Source organism: Hippocampus comes, unplaced genomic scaffold (assembly GCF_001891065.2).
Source record: "Hippocampus comes isolate QL1 unplaced genomic scaffold, H_comes_QL1_v1.1 scaffold244, whole genome shotgun sequence".
NCBI classification, from domain to species: Eukaryota; Metazoa; Chordata; class Actinopteri; order Syngnathiformes; family Syngnathidae; genus Hippocampus; species Hippocampus comes.
Window position 1 is genome coordinate 149,362 of NW_017805495.1, and position 25,517 is coordinate 174,878.

General features: G+C 42.9%; 1 protein-coding gene and 1 long non-coding RNA gene across 7 annotated transcripts; one reads left to right on the forward strand and one right to left on the reverse strand.

The window, feature by feature from the left end:
- Nucleotides 1–6: 6 nt before the first annotated feature.
- On the forward strand, nt 7–20,545 carry fam49al (family with sequence similarity 49 member A, like). 6 transcript variants are annotated; one of them, XM_019876300.1, is made up of 12 exons: nt 7–333; nt 6,879–6,971; nt 11,023–11,102; nt 13,677–13,798; nt 13,898–14,003; nt 15,649–15,785; nt 15,944–16,021; nt 16,302–16,418; nt 16,716–16,795; nt 16,942–17,068; nt 17,974–18,044; nt 18,364–20,545. In XM_019876300.1, exons 3-12 carry the CDS (start codon nt 11,033–11,035, stop codon nt 18,425–18,427), a joined length of 972 nt encoding a protein of 323 aa, XP_019731859.1. In that variant the 5' UTR covers nt 7–333; nt 6,879–6,971; nt 11,023–11,032; the 3' UTR covers nt 18,428–20,545. The 6 variants fall into 6 exon arrangements, with proteins under 6 accessions (XP_019731859.1, XP_019731856.1, XP_019731861.1 ...); XM_019876297.1 differs by lacking the exon at nt 11,023–11,102 and adding an exon at nt 11,850–11,929; XM_019876302.1 differs by lacking the exon at nt 6,879–6,971.
- Nucleotides 18,016–25,517, reverse strand: LOC109519636 (uncharacterized). The gene is made up of 3 exons (XR_002168993.1): nt 24,770–25,517; nt 24,431–24,513; nt 18,016–18,091 (listed from the first exon to the last, which is right to left on the reverse strand). It is a non-coding gene; the product is annotated as an uncharacterized LOC109519636 (long non-coding RNA).

The following is a 25,517-nucleotide window of genomic DNA, read 5'->3' on the forward strand; positions in this document are numbered from 1 at the left end:
CCAACAGCTGCTGTCTTTAGTGCAGAGGAGGGGAGGGCCGAGTGGCGTGAGGCAGTGCGTGCTCCTCCGCGTTCAATCCACAGTCCCCACAGTGGATACACAAGGAGAAAGAGTCCTCCTCTGAGCGAGCCCGAAAGGACTTCTTTTTTTTTTTCCACCCCCTTTAACCCTCTCTCTTATCCTGTCCTCCTCCCGCGACTTTATCCTCACACCGCTTTTTTTTTTTTTTAATGTGCCCTTTTGTTCCTCCTCCTCTTTTGTTCCCTTGCATCCGTATCTCGGTGTCACCTCGAGGGGAAGGAAAAAGGAAAGCGCATCCGTCCTGCACAGCCGGTAAGCCAGCAGAGTCTTTTTCCTGTGATGTGATGAGGATGTAGGTTAGCGTCAACTGAGCAATTTAGGGGTGCACGTCGGGGGGGGAATTGAAGAAGAAGCTGGCCCGGCAGGGCTCATCTTCTTTTCACTGCGGCGCCTGGGCCAAAAAAGTAGCCCGAGGATTGGCAGTTTTGCTCGTACTGACTGAAGTCCATCAGCGAGCGACGGATGCTAACGTGCATTAATGGGTGTTTCTTTTCAGTGATGGATGGATCAGTGCAGTCTCGGTACATATGCGACCTAGAACCATCACGCGCATCATATCTCAGATTGACGGACTGTGGGAGTATTCGATGAGGCACGATGGAAAAATTTAGTTTTCTGTCGGTATGAGATGCCCCCATGCACACGGGCTTAAAAACAAAAGCATGGCTAATGAGCAAGGGTGCAATGGAAAACAAGGCGGGAAGAAAGGAGGAGGAGGCGAGGAGGGGGGGGGATGTGAATGGAGTAAATGGAGGGATGAATGAGGTCCCAAAAAATGTTAACGACTGGGTGTGTGAGATGTGCTGCTGGATTGGATTGGTTACAAAAAAAAAAAAAAATAATAATAATAATAATAATATAAATAAATAGAATACAAGCGCCCAACTGTCGCGCTCTTCCATCGAGATGTGAGAACGCGTCGATACATACTGTACTTTCTCACCCATCCGTATTACCAAGACCATTATCAGTTCCTGTTACGATGGTTACCATGACAACTCATCCAATGGGCAATGGGAGGTTGAGGAATTGGGTTCCAAACGAGCAAGCATTCCATCACTGTCTACGTGAAGGCTGGATGTTACATATTCCTTTCATAAGGAGTTACATCAGTCTAAAAAGATATCAATGTGTGCATAGTTTTTGTATTTTTTTTCTTTTGATTCAAGGTACAGTATTTATTCCACTGTTGCTAGGACACTCCCTTTGAACACTGGAATCGAGCCGTCCAATTGGTTGGCTGGCGGCGGTGATGCAAGATTCCCTCACCCTTTAGAATCTTTTCCGAGCGGCCATAGAAACATCACGGCGCCTCTTTTCTCTCTATCTTATCCTTCTTTTCCTCTCTCCATCATCTCCACTAGCATAGAAAAGCGGCTTGAGCTTTTATTCTTGATATCCAATCCATGTCTTTTTCCTCATTAGTAAGACAATTAAGCACACTGTTTTCCCACTACTAGTACCATTTTTGGCCAACTCGTATGAACTTAAGATGGATCTTAAGGATCTTGAATACATGCTCGAACATCTTTCCAAAAATCCATTTGAGCATTTATTGGATATCTTTACTATCCATCTTAAGGCCTCTGTACTAGTACACTCTGTCCTCACTAATCTATTTGATTTAATTGGTGATTAATCGGTAATCTGTACTTTTTCTGCCAAAAATCGGCATCTGCCTAAAAAAAAAAAAAAAACATCCATACTCAGTGCACTAGTAGAATGAGTGTGGCTTACTAGTAATGTATTTCCCCTGGGAGTGCCTCTTTTGGGCTACTAGTACAACCTCAAGATGCATATCCTTGATATCAGATAATTGCTCAAACGTCGTACCAAATGTCTCCATCTATGTACTAATGCGCAGTTTGTCCTCGCTAGCAAGACAAGAGTAGATCAACTAGTTATGCTTTTTTTCTCCGACTACTAGTACACCTGACCTACCGATTTGGATGGCCTAAATATTGAATACACGCTCAATTGTCTTAAAAAATCTTCAGCATGTATTCAATATCCTTGACATCCATCTTAAGGTCCATGCACTAGTACATTCTTTGTCCTCATTAATAGATAACTTTGGTGCACTAGTAGGACAATTTCATGTTACTAGTGAGGTGAACCTGTGCACCAGATGACAACTGTGTGCTAGTTATCATCTTGTGATTCCGGAGTAGAACTAGTAGCTGTGTAAATAGTACACAGCTTTGCAACGTGGAAGTGGCTTTCTAGTATGGCAAAGTTGTCCTAATAGTCCGCAGAAATGTCATACCGTAGTAGAATGCAGTAGGGGCAATTCTACTCGTGTATCCGAGTAGTTCTGCTAGTACTGGACATTAAACTGGCGATAGAAATAATTTGAGGTAAAGTCAACTACTGCTGTGATCTCCATTGATTGAAATCATTGATGAGGTGGTATCAAGGGTGTACTGACCCGAACAAAGAGTCTACCAATTACTTTTCAGACAAATTCCCATGAAAACTGTTTCTGTCAAAACAGTCCTTGGCGAGATGTCCGGCGCATGCATAATCATTTCCTGCAGCCTTCACGAAACACAACACATCGCTGAGTTTGCAGCCGCGAGGCGAAGAAGAAATCTTCACAGATAACGCCCGAGCAGTTTTACGTCAAAACATTTTGACACCCGAATGGATGCCGAGAGGGACTTTTAGCCAGTCGAAACTCAAAGCTGAGTCACCACCGCTGACAAAGACAGAATGTTACAGCGGTTATTGGCACGTCTGTGGGAAGAATGCGATTGAAATACAGTACAACATCCATAAGATTGTCAGTGCAAAATTCGGGTTTAATCTCTCCTAATCTAGTTGACTGGCCGACGAGTCTATAAAGCACACGTTCAAACATCTGGCACCCCGGTCACGCTTACGATGCTCCTTTTGTGCTCTTCGCTGTTTAGGGGCTGGATCACAAGGCGCATTATTGTAGGCTGAGTAGAAATAATCGTGAAAATTGACATATGAGCCTTCTTGACTGGGCGATGGTGTAATTTAATCCGGTATTGTCGGGAATAGGGGATAAATCCCGAAGAGGGAAGATGATCACATTACGAGGGCACGTGGTGGTCTGACAGAAGAGGCAGGGAGGTGGTCTGAATACACCTACAATACGGAGGGGGGATGTAAATACCGACAGATTATTCATAAAGCGCAGCTTGGTACAGAACACTGAATATGACAGCGAGACGTATATCTGCATGACGACGTGTGACTAGCATATTGTTAGCCTAAATTATATTTTAATGTTTTCGGAAAACAAGACAAAATTGTTTTTAAAATTTTTTATTTTTTTTCTGTTGATTCTGTAAGATCCAATCAATAATGACTATGCTAGTAGGCTAACACTCCAGCAGCTAACTGGTTGTCGCTTATGCTATAAGGTAACATAGAGCCTTTGCAAAAAGTCTTTCACAGCTTATTAAACTTGAAAAGTTGGTCGCTACCGATGCCGTCTGACCCGTGGAATTAACGGGAATGAAAAATACAGGAAGTAGAATCCTACCAAAATCTGGTAGTTAGAAACACGCACATGAAGCTAACATAACAGTCTCCACCTTCATTCGGCATTCCATCTTTGAGACGTACTCGAAATTCACTTCACCAATCAAAAACACTAACTAAACAAAGTTATTTTGTCTGCGTCACTTAAAAATAGGTAGCAGACTTTATCCTCCATTTTACCATACAAAGTGTGTTCGGATGACCTCAGCACTTGCTTCTGAGGACATCCAATAATACCGCACTCAAGTTCATTTGTCAATCGGATCCATTTTCAACAGATCGGCCGAATTCCCACCCTGCGGTGCGTGATACGAGATCAATGACACCAATTTAGAAGCAAGGTGAAGCTTATTGGAAGCTAGCTAATAAGAGGAGGAAGCCAGAATTCTACAATTAGCAACTCGGCAATGGGGTCCAGCTCTTATAATAGAACCGGTTCAAGTGTGTAGTTGCCCAAGTTCACTTTCAAACACATTTAGACTTCACTAGTGGAGTTTTTTTCTTTTGTTTTTGTTTTTTTTCCCCCCCACCATCTGCTCCATTCCTTCAAGTGATTGTTGTACGCCGTCCTCGTGCCGGCTGGCGTTCACTGTATTTCCCACTCCACTTTCTGCACACACAAAACGGACATGCTGACTAATTAGCCCAGCGTGAACGAGAGAGGGTTTGACTTAGTGGAGCCATTTGGCATCGGACAATGAGGAAGTTGAAGAAAAAAAGAACACTATCAACATACCACCAAATATCTATTGTCATTCTGTTCCAAAGTTTGTCTATACTTCTTCTTATAAGCAGAGTATTTTTTTTTAATGTATCTGTAGTTGTAATTTAAGGGTGAGTACTTTTGCCATCTCGGCCTGACGATGCTATGCTAGCCCTCCCATTGGACTGCATCGTCACTGCGGCTCAGTGTGGCGGAGGGTGGCCCCCTCCGGGCCTCGCTGGCTGATGTACGATTTGGACACCTCTAGCCATATATAGATTCTAGGTCAGGCGCGGGTCAGAGGTCCGCCCATTTAGTCGTTCTCTGCGGCGAGACTTTCACGCTACAGTTGTCATTCTTGATGGTCCTTAGGTATTCCATTTAGGACTACAAAGGTCTCCAACTAAGCAGCACGCCATAACAATCCATCCATCCATTTTCTATACAGCTTATCTAACAAACTGACTGTGCAAAGAATTACTTTTTTTTTTTTTTTTTTTTTTTTTTAACATTTCTGCTTTGGCTTCGAGACAAATAAATAATATCGCCAATTCCACCTATTCGAAATGGATTTTTCTTTTGTTTTGTTTTGTGTTCTTTGCACTGTATTTCTGTTATTGTCTGAGAACGGGAGCCAAAACGATGGCATTAAAATATTAACAGCTGCATGAAATAGAATGCGCTGCGCATTGTCAGCGAATTTAGCCTACAATAATCTCTTTTATCAGACAGATTTGTGAGCCAATACATGAAAATACAGCACAGACAGGAATGTATAGACACCTTAATAAGAGAGCGCGTTCTTTACACGCAAAAGGAGCCTGCAAAAGCCTCAGCTGCTCCCACCCTTCTTTTTGTGTCGATGTGGAAAAATGATGTCTCAATGAAGCACAATGGGGGAAAAAAAATCCGTCTTCCCGTCTTTTCTTTAGCTAACGCTCAATAACCACCCGTACACCCGGGCTAGCTTCTTGGTTGACTCCTTGTGAGGTGTTTTCTCTCACTTCATCGTCCTACTTCCAAACTAATGAGAGACCTAAACTCCATCCAAGTCAATAGAAACTTTAATCATCGTGCTTCAAGTGCATTAATGAGCACAATTGAAAATAGTCATCCATCAAAACGCGGAGTGGGACCCCCGAAGCGGTCCGAGTCAAATTAGATTAGCCGTCTGCTCTGAATTTGACTTGACACGAGATCATTAATATTCGTGACAACGGCCTCTCCTTCCTTACATTTCATTAGCTCCATTCACGGCTCTGTTGGTGTGGGCGCTACACTATTGATGTGCAGTGTCCTATGTGTGATAAATGAAGGCGCAGAGGTCAAACATAGTGCACTTCACCTTATATTTTGCTCAATAGTACAAAAAAAAAACCACGTTTCTCTCAGATCACCGCCACTGCCTACTGTGCAATACTTGACCTTTGGGCTTTTAGCCCTCAGCTGACAGGACAGATCAATACACATTAGGAGTTTACTCAAGAAGACAGTCAAAACAAATCAGTGGGGATCTGGATGATCCGCAATACGTTCATTGTTAAATGTCTTCAACAGTGAAATCTCACTGTTGTAGACATTTATGTATTGTTGATTCATCCAACTGTCATCGGGCAATGTTTTTTCTCAATTTGTTTATCCACCAATTTATCATCAATTTGTCTTTTATCATTCATCATGATTTACCTTTGACAATTGATTCTTTAACCCGTCAAAATTCATCCTTATCCCATTATCATTGATGAACCCATCGCTCATCATCCATCATCCTTTAGCTATTCTACTAATCACATTTTACCCATCATACTTCATCCTTTATGTGTCACCCGTCATTCTTTTCTAATCATCCATCATATTTTACATTACACTGATTTCATCATCCATCATTCTGTACTCATCTTCCATCATCTGTTACCCATCATATTTCAATCTGTAACAATCATGTTTTACCCATCATCCATCATGTTGTCGCCATCAGTCATCATTTACCCCTCTCTAACTCCTCCTTTATCCTGCATACCTCATTTTTGACTGATCAACCTTCTTCAACCTGTCATAATTCATTCTTGACCAACCATCAAGCCAACTTTCCATCAATTGTCAATGCATATCATCCCATACCATTCATGCATCATATTTCACCCATCCTCATATCCATCAGTCACACTTTGCATCTTAGTCGGGGGCGGCACGGCTCGGTGGGTAGAGTGGTAGTTTCCCAACCGAGAGGTTGGTGGTTTGATCCCCGGCCACTGCGACTTGAGCAAGATACTGAACCACCGGGTGCTCCTGATAATGCGTCATCACTAGGTGAATGAGGTAACATTGGAAAGCGCTTTGAGTACCCGAGGTAGAAAAGCGCGACATAAGTGACAGCCCATTTCCAGGTTTGCTAATCATCATCAACAGAATACGGTCATGGAAACGGAACGTACACCATTTAGTACAAGGTTGATTTCTTCCACTGTTATCTATAAGTACCTCCTCTTGCCCTCTGAATGACTGTGCGCATCCCTGACTTCAAACCACCTCCGCAGCCTCACTTCACTTACCCTGCTCTTGTCTGTGTGGCTGTCGTCAGGTGCTGGCTGCTGATGCTCGGACCGTCGCGTGGAGCGGACAAGCCCTGGTTGATGCAGTGAAGTATTTCTGCGGGAGTCGACGCAAAAATTAGGTAATAGGCAAGCACAAGGGCAGGGAAGTAGCGAAATAAGGACACGGAACATATGGCGGGGCCAATAAGAAGCAACGGAAGGGACAATTTAGGGAGGATGAAGGACATGGAGGGAGAAAGTTGCATATGCAGATCCGGGTCACAGTCCCTTTGAAGGTGACGAGAGACGCATATGGAGATTAGAAGGTTTGACTCGGCGGCCATGTTGGGGAGCAGAGCTGGTTTGTAATGCAGCCCCCCCAAGGCGGTGACAGGAGGGATCTTTCATGGAGGGCTGAAAGCAAGCCGGGAGCGTGGCTGTTGCCGCTTGGCTTCCTGTCTGGGCGCCGTGTGGGAACGCATTTGGCGTCTGAAGGACTGCCTTCTCTCAGCAGACTGCTGATGAGGGTTGGCGTGCAAGCCAACGTGGCCCACAAACACACTTACGCACCACACATCTGATGACCTTTGCGTCACGTGCATTACGGGTAGCGATTTCCGTCCTGCCACTTGGATTGCTTTTACACCTGCGGGCCACCAGCGCGAGTAAAAAGCAGCTTGATGGAGATGCGCTGTGACAACACTAGGTCGAGAGAAGTGGTGAAATAGAGAAGGCGAGCTAGAGGGTATCTAATATTTTTTTGGGGTGACGGGAGCTGAAAAGGAAAAGAGACGGTTTTGTGTTTGCTTACACACAAGCTGACAATAATGCCTTCAGATATAGGAAAGGAGAACCAGCCGTCGATACTCTTTAAGCCATTTCTTGAATGCTGGGAGAACAGTAAAACACACTCATGCAGGACACAGAAACTCGCCGACACCAACACACAGATACTATGAAACAACCGCATTTTCTTTTGTGTGTGCAGATTCGTTAAAAAGTGCAATTCACAAGTTTAAAATGTGTGGGAGGGGAAAGACTATGGGGAAAAAGAAGTTATTTTGTGGTTTCCAGCTTGTGCATTTTCATCGATTGGGGGCGGTCCTGGAAAGTATCCTGTGCAAAATGGGGTTTCACTGCATTAATGATCTTTGTATCCCAAGAGCTTCTGCTTTCACGAGCAAACTTGGGCACGGGAGAAAAGCTGCGGCTTTAAATAACAATCTGAAAGAGAGAAGTGTGAAGTGGAAAGAGATGCGCCGAGACGCAAAGCGAAACGAGGCGGGAGTGGAAGTTATTAACCGTTGAGCAACAGCAAACCCCGATTCCACGGAATAACACACAAGGGAGAAAAGAGGCACTTAAAAGGATACAGGCAAACAAGTGGTGACGCATTTTAAAAGGGACAAAAAAAAAAAAAAAAACAAAAACGGGTAAGCGGCTTTTGTCCATTTGCAGCAGTGTTTCAAAGAAAAATATTAAAGATGGCCGTAATCAGATAAGTGTGTGGTGTGTGTGATGGAGACTTTTTTTCCGCCCCTCCAGCATCCTTAGCTGTGAGGCGAGTGGACCATATCACCAGGCCAACAGTTACCTGGCAACCATAAGCCGAGCGCTGCTCTCAGCCTGGACCGCATATCGCTACTCTGTGTGTGTACGGTCGTTGGACACTCGATTAGGTATACTTGCACAAATGTGTCTCTTGACTGCTCAGTTTTGATTCATTGTCTTAATTTGCACCGCGTTACACTGAGAACTGTTTTTAAAAAAATATGCTAAGATTCTATTGTAACGCTAAATGAGGTTGAACAATGATGTCACGGAAATAAACAGATTGGTATTATTTTTCTATCGTACGTCACCGCTAACAAATGGGTGTGCATCAGTGGACTTTGGGTGGCCCGACTGGTGGCGCCGGGCCAGCAGACCGCCACTAATGTCAGACCCTGGGTCCTTTACACGTTAGACTTCCCTCAGATTTTGCCCATCCTACGTCATCCTTTATCAATCCGATTTCAAACATCAACCGAAATCTCTTACTCGTCATTCCTCACTGATCATATTTCGTTACTGACCTCGAGATGTATTCATGAGGTTGGAGCAGGTGGTCAGTCACAAGAAGACCACCGCAGTGACTACCATAGAAGACATCAAGAGTGAAGCGAGAGTGATTCAGCATGTACAGCTCAGCTTCTCCCCCTATAACGCGACCCAACAGAAGCGGAGGCAAAGCACACGAGACGGGCCGCAGCTCTCGGGCCACAGATGATATGAAAGCGCTTCAGTCGGTGTCAGCAACTGACCGTGTAACTCAATTCCTTCCATTTTGCTCCTCTTCAATCCTCTTCCTCCAAGTGCTGCATTATGAACTCCCTCTGCCCTCGCCGTGGCATCGAGGGAACATTCGAGCGAGGCTGGATTTTTGTTCTGCCGCATGGTCACAATGCAGGTGGGGTACACTGGCCATATCATTAGGTACACCGGCCAGGGATGGACATATCAATTGATTTATTCGATCGGTGATTTGCAAAGTGTTGTACCGGGGACCCATCTTGGATCGTAAATAATCAGTGAATGAAATGTTCAAACTGTACATAAGAATACAGTGGCTAAACCCTGCTTTAAATACAGTACATGGTTTAGGTACAGTTCAGTTGTATTTCACTTTTAAAACAGGCGGGGAAATGCCTGAGTCATGAGTTTGGCGCACATCTCATCAAAAGAGCAGCAACATTTCTCTGTTTTTTCCAGTTTGTTTTGGGGAAAGAACACCAGACAGTTTCATTTCCTCAGTGGGCTCATATTAAAGCTTGCATCACAGCATGCTGGCTGATGTTTACTGCCTTATAGTCTGCCCATCACGCACCGGCATATTATTTGATATTTCATCCAAGAATTGCCATGGCTAAGGTGAGAATGCTAAGTTTTTGGTCTAAGGTGAGAGGTGCTTGGTTTTTGGTATCAGTTTGGAATTGTTATGGCTGTTATCTACGTACGGCGTTTTGCTTCAGACGCACTTGTTTTCTTAAAGTAGTTTTAACCTCAAATTGATTTCAGGACTATTGTTGTTCATGGAGAATTTGTGAAACATTTCTTGTATGGGATGTCAGGAGAGTGGCAGAGCTGGATTTTTGCACTTCTCCAATTCCGAAAGTTAAGCAATGAGCAACATAACGAGTGACTTTTTAGCTTGTTATTTAGACAGCTGAAGACTCTGAGACTGCGTCCAAATGAATGAATGGTGCTTAACTCAAAGCTACCATTGGCTAATTTAACCTCAACAATAACCACACATCCATCCATCCATCCATTTTCTAATCCGCTTATCCTCACGAGGGTCGCGGGAGTGCTGGATCTATCCCGACGGGATAGGCGGGGGACACCCTGAACAGGTTGCCAGCCAATTGCAGGGCACACAGAGACAAACAACCATCCGCGCTCACATTCACATCGAGGGACAATTTAGAGTGTTCCATTCACCTGCCATGCATGTTTTTGGAATGTGGGATGAAATCAGAGTACCTGGAAAAAAACCCACGCAGGCACAGGGAGAACATGTAAACTCCACACAGGAAGGTCAAATCCGGAATAGAATCTCTCTGCACCGTGATGCGGACGTCCCAACCAGTTCACCACCGTGCCGCCTCGACAATAACCAAACACTGAAAATGACTCTCGTAAGTGGAAAAGTAGTGTCACGTTTCCCGTATGGGATCTCATTCCATTGTCCGGGCGTATAAATAATGTTGTGGGCCAATCTGAAGGTCCATGACGACGTAACCGGGCCTTTCATCGCATTGGCTTGCTACATAGGATTAGCACGTGGCCGCAGGCTAGTAAGTGTGCAGCGCTTGTTAAGAAATATCTATAGACCGATGTACAGTGAGGGGCATTAGAGGGGGAGACAAGAGTGTGCAAAGCAGGCTGTTATTAGGTTACGATAGCCGTGTAAACGGATTAGAAGCTACTGGAGAGCTCCCAGTGAGCGAGCTAAATGATTCACTGCTGGATTCAGACGCCCAACCTCTAATCGAATAGGACAATTAAAGGCACAAACTCAGCGTCATTTTTGGCCTTTCCAAAGACAGAAGGGGCGGGGGGCGTTATAGTGATGTGATTTTTGTCATTTCCAACGGGTTTTTGCGCATTGTGTGCATTTTTTTTGTTTGTTTGCTGTTTCCTCCCGTCCAGGTCGCCAGCCATGGGGAACCTCATTAAGGTCCTTGGCAAGGATTTAGAAAACTGTCCTCATTTTTTCCTGGACTTTGAAAGTAAGTAAGAGGTGTACGTGCTTGGGATGATGTGAGTGCACGTGGGTGTGTGTTGATGTGTCTGTGTGTGTTTGTGTGGAGCAAAGGTGTACTGTGGGAGGCGGCAGGGTGGAGGCACTTTACCGGTTTGCCGATTGTGTAATGCCGTGTCGTCGTGGGTGTTGTTCGTTGTTATCAGAGCCTCTGTAGTCCCACTTCTGCATTATTAGGTACAGATGCACGATCTGATGAGACCCTGTTAAGGGAAAAATGATCAGCCTTTGGGAGACAACAAGCAATTCTATTATATTTTATATATATGTTTTTTTTTTTGAGGCAAACAATGTCAATATTGTTGTGTCAATATTATTTTTCATGGCTAAAGATGTTGCGTTAGCGGTCACGCTACCGTTATGTTGCTGATCAAATTGACCAATTGTGGCGTTAAAAACCCTCAAAAATATTTTTTGAAATGTTAAAAAAAAAAAAAACAACTATTATTAATGCACTACATAACGGTGCAAATAACAAATTCATTGTTTGATTTCCTGAGTGGGACTAAAGAAGATCTGTGTCCACGTCGCCATGCGCCCACCATGCCATCCCAACAGCTCACTCATCCCGCTCTGACACATATACACACACATGCAAACACTCACACACACACACACGTATGGGGACACACACACGCAGGTGGCACCAGCACGTACACCACCCCGACACCCGTCCCCTCATCACCCACAGATGTCTCCCCTCTTTCTGTTCCAGGGGGCTCATGGGAAACCTCCTGAAAGTGCTGGCTTGCGCCGAACTTGAGCATGGCCCAATAGTTTTCCTTGACTTTGAACGTGAGACCATCCGCTTCTTATGTTTTGTTTTTTTTCATTTGGATCGCTTTTTACTTTGTCGCCTTTTTATGTCCACCCCTCATGCATCCTAATGAGCTGACCATCTCTGCGTTCAAGCCTCTCCTTTCTTTTCCACCCGGGATTGGCATTTGCGAATCTTTCATTATTTATTTATTTATTTTTAACTGTTCTGAACATCACAAAAGTTGACAGACACACAATAGCAGAATGGCAAGACAACAATGAGGTTACACAAGAGTAGCGAATGCCGGTCCTGTGTGGGTTTGTCTTGCGCCGGGATGCCGATGGCTTTAAAAAAAAAAAAAAAAAAAGTCTCTCGGCATCTGATCACCTCCTCGTATGTGTGTCACTTGTGCATATGTGTTAATTGTTGTGTATGAGCGGGATGACAGAAAGCGAGAAAGATTTTGCCAAATGAAACCACCCCTGTCCTTCCTTTTCCCATTTCTCCTTCACAGTTTTTCAAATGTGTTCACAATTTGATTCTTAAAACAGCGGTGCCTTTGACTTACAAGTTAAATATCTTCCGTGACCGTGCTCGTACCCCAAATAATGCTTCCCCAATTGAAATGAATGCAAATAGTAATTGCAATAATACGTTCATGCCCCCGTCAAACATCAAACAAAAATGGTTTACTTTTGAAGAAAATATCCAAGGACATCAATGTCTTTGCCTTTTTGTGGCTCTTCCAGTCTCTCTGAATCTCTGTTACTGTCCCGAATGCAAACCAAAATGGTTCTAACGGAGGCTACCTACCGAAAATCAGCATCAAGCGAGTGAGTCAGAAATCAAATAGCAACACAGTTCTGTATATGAGCAAATATCGGGATTCCTTAGCGGGGAGGAGAAGGCCTCAAGGTCTAAGATTAGCCTCATTTCTACCTGAGTCACATGCAACACAGATAGCGGAGGGAAAGCGCAAAAAAACAAACAGCGGGATGACTCAAGAGGCCTCATCCATTGTTATGTGCCTATCCCGCAAATGTTTACTCTTCCCCCACACACATCACGGGCACGCGGCAGACCACATGGGACCAAGACGAGAACAAAGCTCAAGTTAACAGCTTGAATGTTGCTCACGTGCGAAATAAACGCGATCTTCCCATTCACAAAAACTGAGAGGAGAAGGATGGGAAGCTTAGGTAATAGCTCGTGTCACCTAATGAAAACTATAATCATGATATTTGGGCCCCCGATATCGATCATGTAAACACACACCAAATGATATGACTGGAAAATCAAACATCTGCAAAGCATTTGAGAAAAGAACACTTGCAGAATATTTTTTTGTGCATAAAACATAGGACATAAAATATCGACAAATATGTGAATACGTACCTTAACAAATATTAAGAGACATACATTTTCAATTTTAAAAGAAAATCGACCTGTCTCAAATGTCGGTTTTAAGCCTTCTAAATGGACTTTCACATTTATTAATGAATCATGTTTTAGTCGCCCAAAGGAAGTAATTCCTTTTTACAGTGACCGAGCATGATATCTGAATGGACTACTTATGGAAACACTGTACTGTGTATGTATACGATGCTGTGATGTCGCAACAAATCAGGCTTTTATCTCAATCTTGAGGGGGCAACACCGTTTCAGCACACAAATCTTAATTCTTACAACATCCAACCCTCTTATCTCTTCCCGCTCCTTACTTCACACGTTCACTTCCTCCCCGTCCTCTTTCCATCCCTTCGTTCCCTCATCTCGTCTCAGATGCCCAGCCCACCGAGGCCGAGACGGCCGTGTGGAACCAGGTCAGCGCCGTGCTGGAGGAGGCCCACGGGATTCTGGCTGAGCTGCAGTCCTATAACGGCGCCGGGCAGGAAATACGAGAAGTAAGTGTTGGTGGACAATAAACCAAGCTCAGTGTGGACATGTTACACAAGATACGGCAATGCATGAGCGTATAACATGCGACTGACATCTACCTATAGGCCATTCAGAACCCGGGTGACCTGGCTCTGCAAGAGAAGGCCTGGAATGCAGTGTGTCCTCTGGTGGCCAAGCTGAAGCGCTTCTACGAGTTCTCACTGCGCCTGGGTGAGCGAAGAGAATATTTGTTATCATACATACGTGCGCGTGACATGTGGTTACACTCACTCAGACTGACACGCTCGCATGCACTCACAACGCTCACTCATTCGCCTACTCACAGTAAACACGCACGCCCACACAGTCAGTCATTTGTACACTCATATACACCCTCATACGCAGGTAGCCCTCACTCACTCGCTACTAATTACCGCCAACAACCAAACTACCTCACTATGAACTACCTCACTAGCTACCTCCCTAACTACATACTATTGACTCACTAACTACTCACTCACTCTCATACATAGAAGCAGTTGTTGCTACAGTAACCGTGATGGAGCAGACGGATGAAGTGAGCCTGCCCAGCCGCCTCCTCTGCTCTGCCTACTAACATCGTGAACACTGAACATTGTGTTCCCACTGTATCGCCCAAAGCCTCACCAATTATTCATGTGAATGTATCAGCGCTAATGTTTCCATTTTAACCATCTATCACCTTGCTAGTAAGCTACTACTATCTAGCTAGCTCGTAGCAACCTACTTACCTCCCTTCCTACTACTCTTATGAGCTTTAGCTTCTCCATCAAGGATCTACATTATGAACATATCCACCCTTTTCTTCGACCTTTTACAAGAAGGTAGCGTACGGTATGACTCTTGCCCAATCTGTCATTTTGCCCTCAGCGATTATGGGTGGTGAGGAGGAGGAGGAGGAGGAGGTGGGAGGAAGGGCGAGGGCCCTTTAGATGAAACACTTGACTTTGTATTTATAGAGGGCCCCTATACATTTTTAATGGAGAGATGGGACCCTGTGATGCTTTCTCCCACTCTGTTGGAGCCAAATAGACCGTCTCGCAGGACCTTTGAGGCAGTAAGAGCATTTCAAAGGTCACACGGTGTTGTACTCCAGGGACACGATCACCAATACTCTAATAGTTTGGCTTATTTAGTTACATGAGAGGGACGGAACATTAAGTCCACCTCAAACTCAAAGCTTCACACATCTAGCTACCTAGCTATTGACCTACCTACCTATCACCTCGTTGGCTACTTTAGCTACCCATCTATCTAGGTAGTTAGTGCTACTTTTTGAACGAACAAAGCACCGACCTACCATTCTATCACCGAGCCAGTTTTCTACCTACCTACGTAGCCAGCTGATTAGTTTGCCATCGAGTTAGCTCTATCCTTTCAACGAGCAAGCGTCCCACCAAATAACTCTATAATTGCTACCAGTTTATCAAAATAAAATATCAAGCTTGTCCCTCAACCAACCTACCCCTATCTACGTCTAACTTACGAACGAGAAAAGATTCCTATGTACCAACCAACTTAACTAGTTAGCGTTACCTTTTCAACTAGCAAGCTACCTGTGTACTCATCATCTCGCCAGATAGCTAATCATACAGCTGGTTAGGTAACTAGAGATGCCATAGATAAGATAGCTATCTTATTTGCTTTACCATGTCTACTCGCTACCTACCTGCCCACTCACCTACCAAAATATAAAGTAGATATCTCTGACTCAAAGCCTGAAACAGACTTTCACTTCGTGACAAGATTAGAACAAATTACACCTGCCTGCGCAGAGGAACATTAGTGTTTTTAAAACTCAATTTCTAAAATGTTCTCCACATTCGTTTGCGTGTAGAAAATGCCCTGCGCAGCCTGCTGGAGGCGCTGACGAGCCCGCCTTACGCCCCCATGCAGCACCTGGAAAGAGAGCAGGCCCTGGCCAAGCAGTTTGCAGAGATTCTCCATTTTACGCTCAGCTTTGATGAGCTCAAGGTGAGAAATATAAAAATGTTTTTTTTCCTTAGACTAAACACAGAGGTGGACAATCTATGCTGAGCCACACAATCCTAAAAACAACTGAAACTACCGAGGAACTACTCTACAAAACCTGAAAACACTAATTGTCAAAAACTTTTGTTGTCTGTGTGCAGATGACAAATCCAGCCATTCAGAATGACTTCAGCTACTACAGGAGGACCATTAGTAGGAACCGGCTTAACAACCAGCAGGTAAGGGCCTGCTATTTATCTTATAGAATTTATTCACATCAATATTTGTGTTAAAATGTCTTTGAGTAGGTTTGTTGTTGTTGATAATTATATTAGCAGTTTTGTATCTGAAATTCAGCAGGATTTTTTTTTTATTTAGCTGAATATTTGATCATAACTATTTCTGAATTAATAAGTTTCAAAATTTGTTTTGATTCGTTGTATACTTTGAATAATTTTAGACAGAAAACGTAAATAAGTAGGACATTTGACAAAAAATTTAATGTAAAATGTGCATCAGTTGGAAGCGGAAAACGAGGTGAACAACGAGATGGCCAACCGAATGTCGCTGTTCTACGCTGAGGCCACGCCCATGTTGAAGACCCTGAGCAATGCCACCACCAAGTTTGTCTCAGAGGTAGCTAACATTTTTTACATCGAAGCAAATGTCCAATGGGGAAAAAAAGAAAAAAACAACACAAATACTTTTCCCTTTGTCCACTCAGTTTGGGTTTTGCCGAATAATTTAAATTGAAGTTTATCCTATTCATCACAAGCACGGAAACCAGAGCGTTTACAGGTGGAAAAACTACCAATTATGAGTTGATGCTCTGTCTTCACTTTGTATTGAACATTGGAAAAGTTACTTGTGTTGTTGTTAATAATCGCTACAAAGCGATGTTTACATTTTAATGTTAAACTTGCCTTCCTTCAGAACAAAACCTTACCCATCGAGGACACCACAGACTGCCTGAGCACCATGGCCTGTGTGTGCCGTGTCATGCTTGAAACCCCGTGAGTACTTTTTTTTTTCGCATCTCCGGTTTTTCCTGTGGAGGCACAAAAGCCTTTTGATCATATTTGATTTGAAGTCCTTATACTAGTACGCTCTCAGCCCGAGTTTCGAGTCAACTACAGCAGTAGCGGTGTGTGTCTTTCAGGGAGTACCGCTGCCGGTTCACCAACACGGACACCATGTTGTTCTGTATGAGGGTGATGGTGGGCGTCATCATCCTCTACGACCACGTCCACCCCGTCGGGGCGTTTGCCAAGACCTCTAAAATCGACGTGGGTGGTGTTTTGCTGAATATGACGTTTTCAAGTTGCCTCCTTGGTTGCTGATATTATGAAGTGAACACATGATATTCAAAGTCGGTATGGTAAACATGATTAGTGGATGCAATACTAAAGCCTAACTGGTGCGCCTCGACTCACTTCAACATAGTTCCTGGGGACCAAGAAGCTATAAGACAGTGGCGAAGCAAGATTTATCTTTGTCAAAATGGAGCTCCTCAACTCATTTGATTGCAATGTCTTGGTACAGAGATGCTACAAGATGGTAGCAAAGAAATACTTTTGTATAAACGGGGCACCTCAACTCACTTTAACTTAGTTCCTTGGGCCCAAAATGCCACAAGATGGTGGCAAAGCAATACTTTGAGTACACTAAGAGCAAACAATGGTGAGACAGGTTCCAAAACCATTTTTTAATGGTCTGTCTCTTCCATCCATTCACATTTAGTCTGGGGAAAATAAAAATTGAACGAAATTATTTTCAAAAACAATTTTTTTCCCTCCCTACATAATTGCAGTTTGTTTTATAGTAATCGATCCAAACAAAACTATATCAAACAAACAAAAAACACAATTTCAACCGGAGTGTCAGATTATTTCAAATGTTCAACCCTAGGTTGTTTGTCACCCTCTTTTAAAATCACCAAAAAGAATTGGCAATCCCAGGGATTATTATTATTATATTCGACTATTACGCTGTAACAAGGAGTCAGCGGGTTCTTTATTCCTCTGGCGAAAACAACTGAAACAATTTTCCCTCCTTGACTGCTTTTCAAAGCGCTGGCGGGCCCAGAGTATTTTGCTGTGTCATTGTTTGGACCGCCGCTGGCAATGAGGCGGCACGGAAGAATTATTGCTGACCTTTTGTAAGCACCCGTGTTGTCTTTACTCCCGCACAGATGAAGGGCTGCATCAAGGTCCTTAAAGAGCAGCCGTCCAACAGTGTGGAGGGACTTCTCAACGCACTGAGGTGTGTGTCCGTCCGTCCGTCCGTCCGTGTCAGCTTGCGAGGGTTTTCTACAAAATATAACTGTAATTAGGACATTACCCTTAATCATTCTGTTAATTGTACTACTGTACTTTTGATTGGAATGTATAATGAGTGTTTCTTTTCAAATATGACTTCAGCTGTATTTTATACAGCAAAGGTACTTCAATTATCCAAATACTGCAAGAACTCAATAACTATAATTAAGAAAGATAAAAAGAAAAAAAAAAGATTAGGCCTACTCATTTCTTACTGGCTACACTGTTCGAATCACGATGTACATCGTCTGTGTGCTCCTCAGGTATACGACACGACATCTAAACGACGACAGCACCTCCAAACAGATCCGGGCACTGCTGCAATGAACTAGGGAAGCGGGGATGGGCGTGCACTTCAAAAGGAAAAGAAAAGAAAGAGCGAAACACCAACGAAGGGGCCCGTTTGCTTACGACAAATAACTCCGGATGACGAGAATAACAAAAAAAAAAAAGAGTTCTATTTATTGTCAGCTGTCCTCCATTTTGTCTCTTGTTTTGTAAAGTAAGAAAATAGAGATGATTAAAAAAAGCCAGAAAATATAAGATATATATAAAAAAAAAAAAACCCAAAGCAGCAGATTAAAAATAAGTAGAATTACCAACAAGAGAGGACGCTTTTATTGCCAATTTAGGTGCGAGTGGATGCAGAGCTGACACTTAATTCCTGCGGTAGTCCTGACAAGTAAGTTTGCGATTCTCCCACCAGGCTGAAGTCTCAATATACAGTGAAGCAATGTGATGGACGATTTCCGGAGAATTGCTTTCCAATATTTTGGAGTGTTGAGGATCAGCTCGGTGGAAGAATGTCATCATTTTTATTCTTTTCTTTGAGTTCACGTCGTAGGCTATTACTTGTGCAACATAGTTCTCTCTCTCTCTCTCTCTCTCTCTCTCTCTCTCTCTCGGTGCTAATGTCCTTTTAGCTATCACTGTGCTTACTTGTCATCCACCTGAGCACTTTGCACTAGTTTCAAAGTGCTGCTGCTTCTTTATTTTTTTTAATTTTAATTTTATTTTTTTGGTGAAGCCTTAGCATTGCTTTCTGCTACCGGGACAAGTTGCAAGAAAGACATTCATCACCTATTAACCCTCCTGTTACGTTCGGTTCTCAGGAACAACAATTTGACCCAGGACTTGTTGAGCTATTCAAAAAAAGTGTCCAAAACAAAACCAGAAAACACTGCTTATATGTCATGATCAAGGCAACTTCTAAGAATTACAATCAAAGCTTTATAATCAACATCTCACAGTTCATGCAAGTAATTTCAGGACGTGTTGAATTATCCAAAAAGGACTGAGACAAAACAACAACAAAATACCAATAAACTTTGCTTCTGTTTTTTTTCCCCCCCACGACAAACAACAGTGTCAATAATGTTCCGGGGTCTGTTTGACCCAGAACATTTTCAATTGTCCAAAAGTGTATCGGGGGCTGAGGGGGTTATTTCTCATTATTTATTGCATTAGCGACCACTGTGATCAAGCTTTTGTGCATTACCTCTCACAAATCATCAGACCAACAATGTGTTGGGTCAATTTGACCCGGGCCAAATTTAAATTAATGGTTAGTATACTTAAGTCTACTACAAACAATTTCAGTCTTTTTTATTATATAATTTAATAGGAGTGATGTTTTTAAAATAAATGTAGGATTTTATAAAAAGGAAAAAAAATACTCGTTCTTTTGTTTGCTTTTGTTCTGTATTTCTGTTCTGTATTAAAATCGGGTCCATTTGACCCGTAACATAACAGGAGGGCCAAATCCTTATTTCTCATTCTATTTTTCACACACACACACCAGTTTTGAAGGGAAGTCGTGCTTCATCAAATGTGACATCAGCAGACATCGACGACTGCAAGAACATTTGGCATTTATTCAGCTAGAAAAAAATTTCCCAGCTTCGTCAGCCAAGAAGAGTCACACTCCAAAAAACAACAACAACAAAAAAAAAAGAGACTTAAAAAACTAATTTAAAGCAGTGCTGTACGTTGGATGTCTATAGGCTTTTAGTCTACATCGATTTGATCTCTTTAAATTATATTTTCTATACAGGGGTATGTGCACAAGCATAGTCTGTATCAAGTAGATGGCATGTTGTACGAGGTCTGGGCGAACGTGTGTAAATAGTGTGTTTTTATTCATTTTTAATTGTTCAGTGATGCTGAAATGGGTGACATGTGGCGTCTTTCTCACGTTGACCATGCGTCTGCCTAATTGGACCATCAGACTTGCCGTAGTCATAGGGATTTTTTTTTTTTCGATATTCCAGGGATTCAGCTTTCATCATTGCAAATGAACTGGAGCGGGAAGGGAGGGGGCGAAAGTGGTGCGTGTGTTTGTGTGCGCGCAAATGTGTATGTTAGGATGGGTTGATGGGATGGGGGCTATCCATTTGCTTGTTATTTTGTACATTTTGTGCAACAATAAACTTGTCATTTATTACATCCACCCGCTGCTGTGCGTCATTACAGCATACTCATAACATTTATTATACATTCGCATTGTTGATATAATGCTCTATTTCTATTTACAATTTTATTCGCGAACCAAAAAGTTCACATTATATTTACTTTATTGGATTAAATTATCTTGATTATGAATCTTTCCTTGATACATTGAACATTTTTGATACATACACTCTGACATTATTCATTTATTAATCACCATTGCTGTTATGCTCCTGCACAATTACATTTGTCACGTATTTTACTATTTTATTCAGTATAGTTTTTTTCCCCTCGTTAGGGAGAACGGGACTCTTCGTCAAAAGGGTAGTGTCACACTGTAATTATCTTCTCCACCAGAGGGCGCAATTTAAAAAAAATGGAGCCGTTTATTCCTTTTTGGCTCAGGCGTCAGTCCCGTCTGAGAAGAGAATAGCCCATTCTTCTTGATATACTGTAAATCCGAGCGGTGATACATGTGGACTTGTTTCACTAAGGAATCTTGTCATGCCTCAATCATGGTAGTTTGGGTCAACATGTCTCAGTTGTTTTGGGGGTTAGCTGTCACGTGCGTCATATGTAAAGAATGGGCCAAATCTGTGTAGTATGACTTAACCTTTATTCGGTGTCTATCATCAATATATATATTTTTTCAAGCTCAGTGACAAAGATTTATGTTCGTGACTTCCTCGTTTTATTAGTTGCAATGTGATGTCATAGGCCATTTAGTGAGGCAACATTCCTGATGGTGGGGCAACAGGGTCCTTCATCTGGTACACGTTTTGTGTGTATTACGATGTATTGATTCCAATAAATACGTAAGAGTGTGGCATGAATTCCCGGTGTACCCCTACATTTATTTGTCTTCCATTAGTTTCGTAACCTTTTCAAACATTTACATTTTTGACAGAGCTTTGATGACGCATTACGAGCCAATCAATACTCTATCAAATATCAGATGGGATTCAAATCCATGACCTCCGAACTGTGAGGTGTTACATTTATTATTTAAACTATCAAAGCGCTCTCTAAATACACCGGATACAAATACTGCACTTATATTCATTCCTATTTTCAATTTACAATTTAGTCTAAATTGTTCAAAACATAGTGTACACTTTTCAATGGGCATGTCTGTCGCTGCAGTTACATTTTTCCACCACTAGAGGAGAGCAAAGGACTGCTTTTTAGGCAAAGACTTCGCCTTCGAGATTGTCACACACAGAGGAATCAGTGAGACTTCAACATGAGAAACACAGCAATTCATGACGAATGCCGCTCATGACTGCAGCCTTACATTTCATATGATATGAGATTTTTGATGATATGAGATGATTCGCTCCTCTTTCATCTATTACTGCTTCAAACAACAAAGTGAATGGAGGAAAAGTGGTTGAGATGGCACGACTGTCTGTTTTATGTGTTGTGTTGTATTATTTTCTCATTTTATGTTACGTGTTCTTTTGATGGCGGCGCGGACACCCGCAGCGGCTCCTCTTGTTGTTTGTTGTCTGTTTAAGAGGGAAGAAATTTCATCTGTGCTGTATGTTACTCTATGTTACACATACAGCACATTTGACAATGAAGTTGTACTTGATACTTGATGAGGGGAATCCACTGCGGTGGATTTGAACATACCAGAGCGGGTACAGTTGGGAAGGGGAAAAACACACACACGCGGTGACTTGTGAGTTGTGCAACTCAAGATGAAAAAAACACAACCTCAATCCTGTCGGAAAATATATAGCGGCCCCTTATACATACATGCAAAGCAATTGCAGTGACAAACAATGACTGGAGGAAGCCCACTCAAGTAAAGGAAGCGTGTTTGTCAGCATTCGTTTGGTGGCCAGCCCTAACTGTCAGGCCATAATAACACAACCGGTCTATCTGCTTCCTAAATAGCACACATTCAACTCCAGGATTTGAATTTAGGGCCTCGATTAGGTGCCATAAAAGGGGAGGAGGGGTAATTTACAGTTACTTTCACGAGCCTTCGTGCAGGAGCCATTTGAATACATCTACAAAACATATATAAATATGTTAATGTCTTTCTGTCAGAGCATCCGAAGTACTTGCTGAGGGGTTGACTCCTCTTATTATCACCATTACTGAGAGACCTACTCTGTCATTGCGCATTCTATTTGACTGTATTTAAGCAAAGCGTGGCCAGAGGCGATGATTCACTCAAATTCAGATGTCGTTAGCGTCCCTTAGCAGGGCAGGGGGCATATGCATTTTTGGGGCTCATCGCAAAGTCACATTACTTTACATTGCGATATGACAGAGTCTGAATGCATTTTTGGAAGAATAAATGAAACAATAATACTGGTAAATTAGAAATTATGGGCAAGTGAAAGTGGTCATTTAGTGTCCTTGACCTCACTATACATGGCACGCTTATAATTTTATGAACTACATGAAGGTTAATGATTAAAAATACAGCCTGAATATTTCATGGGAAGAAAAAAAAAGAATCAGGTTTTCATTTCACAATAAAGTTCAAAATCATCATCGTTAAAATAATATTTGATATTTGACACTGATACTGCATCATTGATAAGCGCAAATACAGGACATCACATTATTATTTTTGCTCATGTTGAGCCGGATCTCGATTAAAAACATGTTTTTAACCCTCCCTATGCAGCAGCCATCAACAAAGTCTGACAAAAACGATTCAAGTTGTTTTTTGTGTCATCCTGTTAACTGGTAGAAAAATGGCATTATTCAAAAAAAAAAAAAAAAGGAAAGAAAAAAACAAGCTCCCTGGCTGAGGTAAGAACATACAAGCGAGGAAGTAAAGCATTCAAGCCTATCATACAGTATCATTTTCATATATTCCAAAATGTCACCTTAAAACGTTTTGCACACAAACCCCGAAGCTGTGCTCTGGCTCTGAGTGCCCGCTGCCACAGTGTTCCCTGTGTTCCACTTTGACTGCCACCTAATTTGATCAACAGCGCGTAGTAGTTTCCCTTTGGGAGGTTGCCTTTCCCACCTTTCGCCAAACAACCTGTTTGGCATCGGCCAATAGGAGAAAAAGAAAAAAGACAAAAAACATGTCTGGAATCAGTGAAATTGCCTGCCGTCCACCAATCGTTTCCTTTTAAGGATGCGCAACAGGCTTTCAACAGGTTTGAGGTCACAGGATGATGGTCTGGGGCCTGGAGCCCCCAACAACTACACGAGTTATCCGCGGGCCTGTTCTGAAAATAGCGTCAAAGTGATGGGACATGGTGATTCCCGAGGGAATTGATCATATAGAAAAGGGAGCATTACTATTGTTTTGTACGGTTATTGTTGTGCCCATAGTTCACTCTTGAGCAACAGGGTAACTGTCGTCAAATTTGTGATTTTCCAAGTGTGCATCAAACTGGCCGGCAAGAAGTCGCGGTGGGTTTCAAAACAGTCGCTGACCCCTGATCGAGATAAACTGCGCCAGGACACGTGGCTTTCTCGCGTTTGGCGCGCGTTACGCAACGGCCGCCGTAATAGCAGGCGCCATGGAGACCGCTCGCAGTTGTTGGACACACATGTGCGCACACAGTCTCGTCGCCCCGGTTTCAAACAAAGGGCCGTATTATGTGAAGGTGTGTGCTTCAGCATTCTGAGCCTGCGCAACCCACTTGCATGACGCAATGAAATGCCGCTGTTCCCCACATATGTCCAAATTCACACAAAGGGACACACTTGCTTGATTAGAATCACAGTTGGATAACAGGCACCAGACCATGACCCCCCCTCAACAGGTGCAGTATTTGATCCAATACACCCAAAGTAACACAAGGCGTCCTGTTGATTGTTCAGCATGCCCCCTTGTGCAATTGACCCTTTTTCCTACAAATATCGATTTGTTTGGGGAAATCAAAATTGAAATTGTACCATTATGAGTTTCTCCGCTTTTGACCTGGAAGCTTGGTTGTCTGAAGAATCGCCATTTTCAAGTGAAGGATGGACGACACCGCCTGAAACATCAAGTCAAAGCCATAAAGTAAATACACTGCTGCACCACCGAGTTTTGAAAGAAGCACAGAAGCATGCTGCCTCCATGGGTGAAAATAAGAATATGAAAATCTATGATCGTTTTTTAATTCTGTAAAAATAGATAAATAAATTTTAAAAAATGCACAATGTCTCCTTGAGACAAAAACACAATTCATTCATGAATAGCACAGTAAAAGGTTTAAATCTCTAACATAAATAAGAAAAGATCAGACTTACCTCATAGATGTATCCGGCAGTGAATGCGTTAAGCGCCGCAGAAGGGGAGTCTCCCTGCCCGGCCCACCCAGTCTTCATTTGCATATCAGGCGGGAAAGCTGTGGCTCTTTGTTGCCTAGCCGCCCCATTTAAAAAAAAAAAAAAAAAAAAAAAAAACACCCACAAAAAACACTACACTAGTGGGAAAATGAGCCGGCACCAGGCCACCCGCAACAAAGGAGGCAAGCCAGACACGCACTGGCTCTTTTGTCTCACACACGCACACACACACACACACACACACACGCACACACACTCATATCCTATTTATGGTCTGATAGAGGATACAAAGATAGGTGTGATACACACATTAAAATAACAAGCAACCATAGTAGCGTGTGAGTGTGTGTGTGTTTGTGCGCCTTGGGAAAAGAGTTCAGTGGGTGACTGGAAAAAAACAGGAAGGCACGTTATGGTCGGGAAGAAGGGGGAGGAAAAAAGTACCGAACAGCCCCGTATTACATAACCAAGCAGGAAACATGCAGCAGAGAGCAGGAGGCTTGGAGCCAAGCAGGGAGAAACTATAGGCAAGCACGCGGCCGCTGCACCTATGAAACTTAATGGCTTGCCTCATCTAATCACATTTCTTCCTCTCCTCAAGCTGACACTTTTATCTCTCATGGCCGTCTCACTCCACTCAGATGGAGAAGGAGTATGCGTGCATGCGCAGGTTGGGTTCAATGAGTTCATGCAGCACAGTTTCTCACAC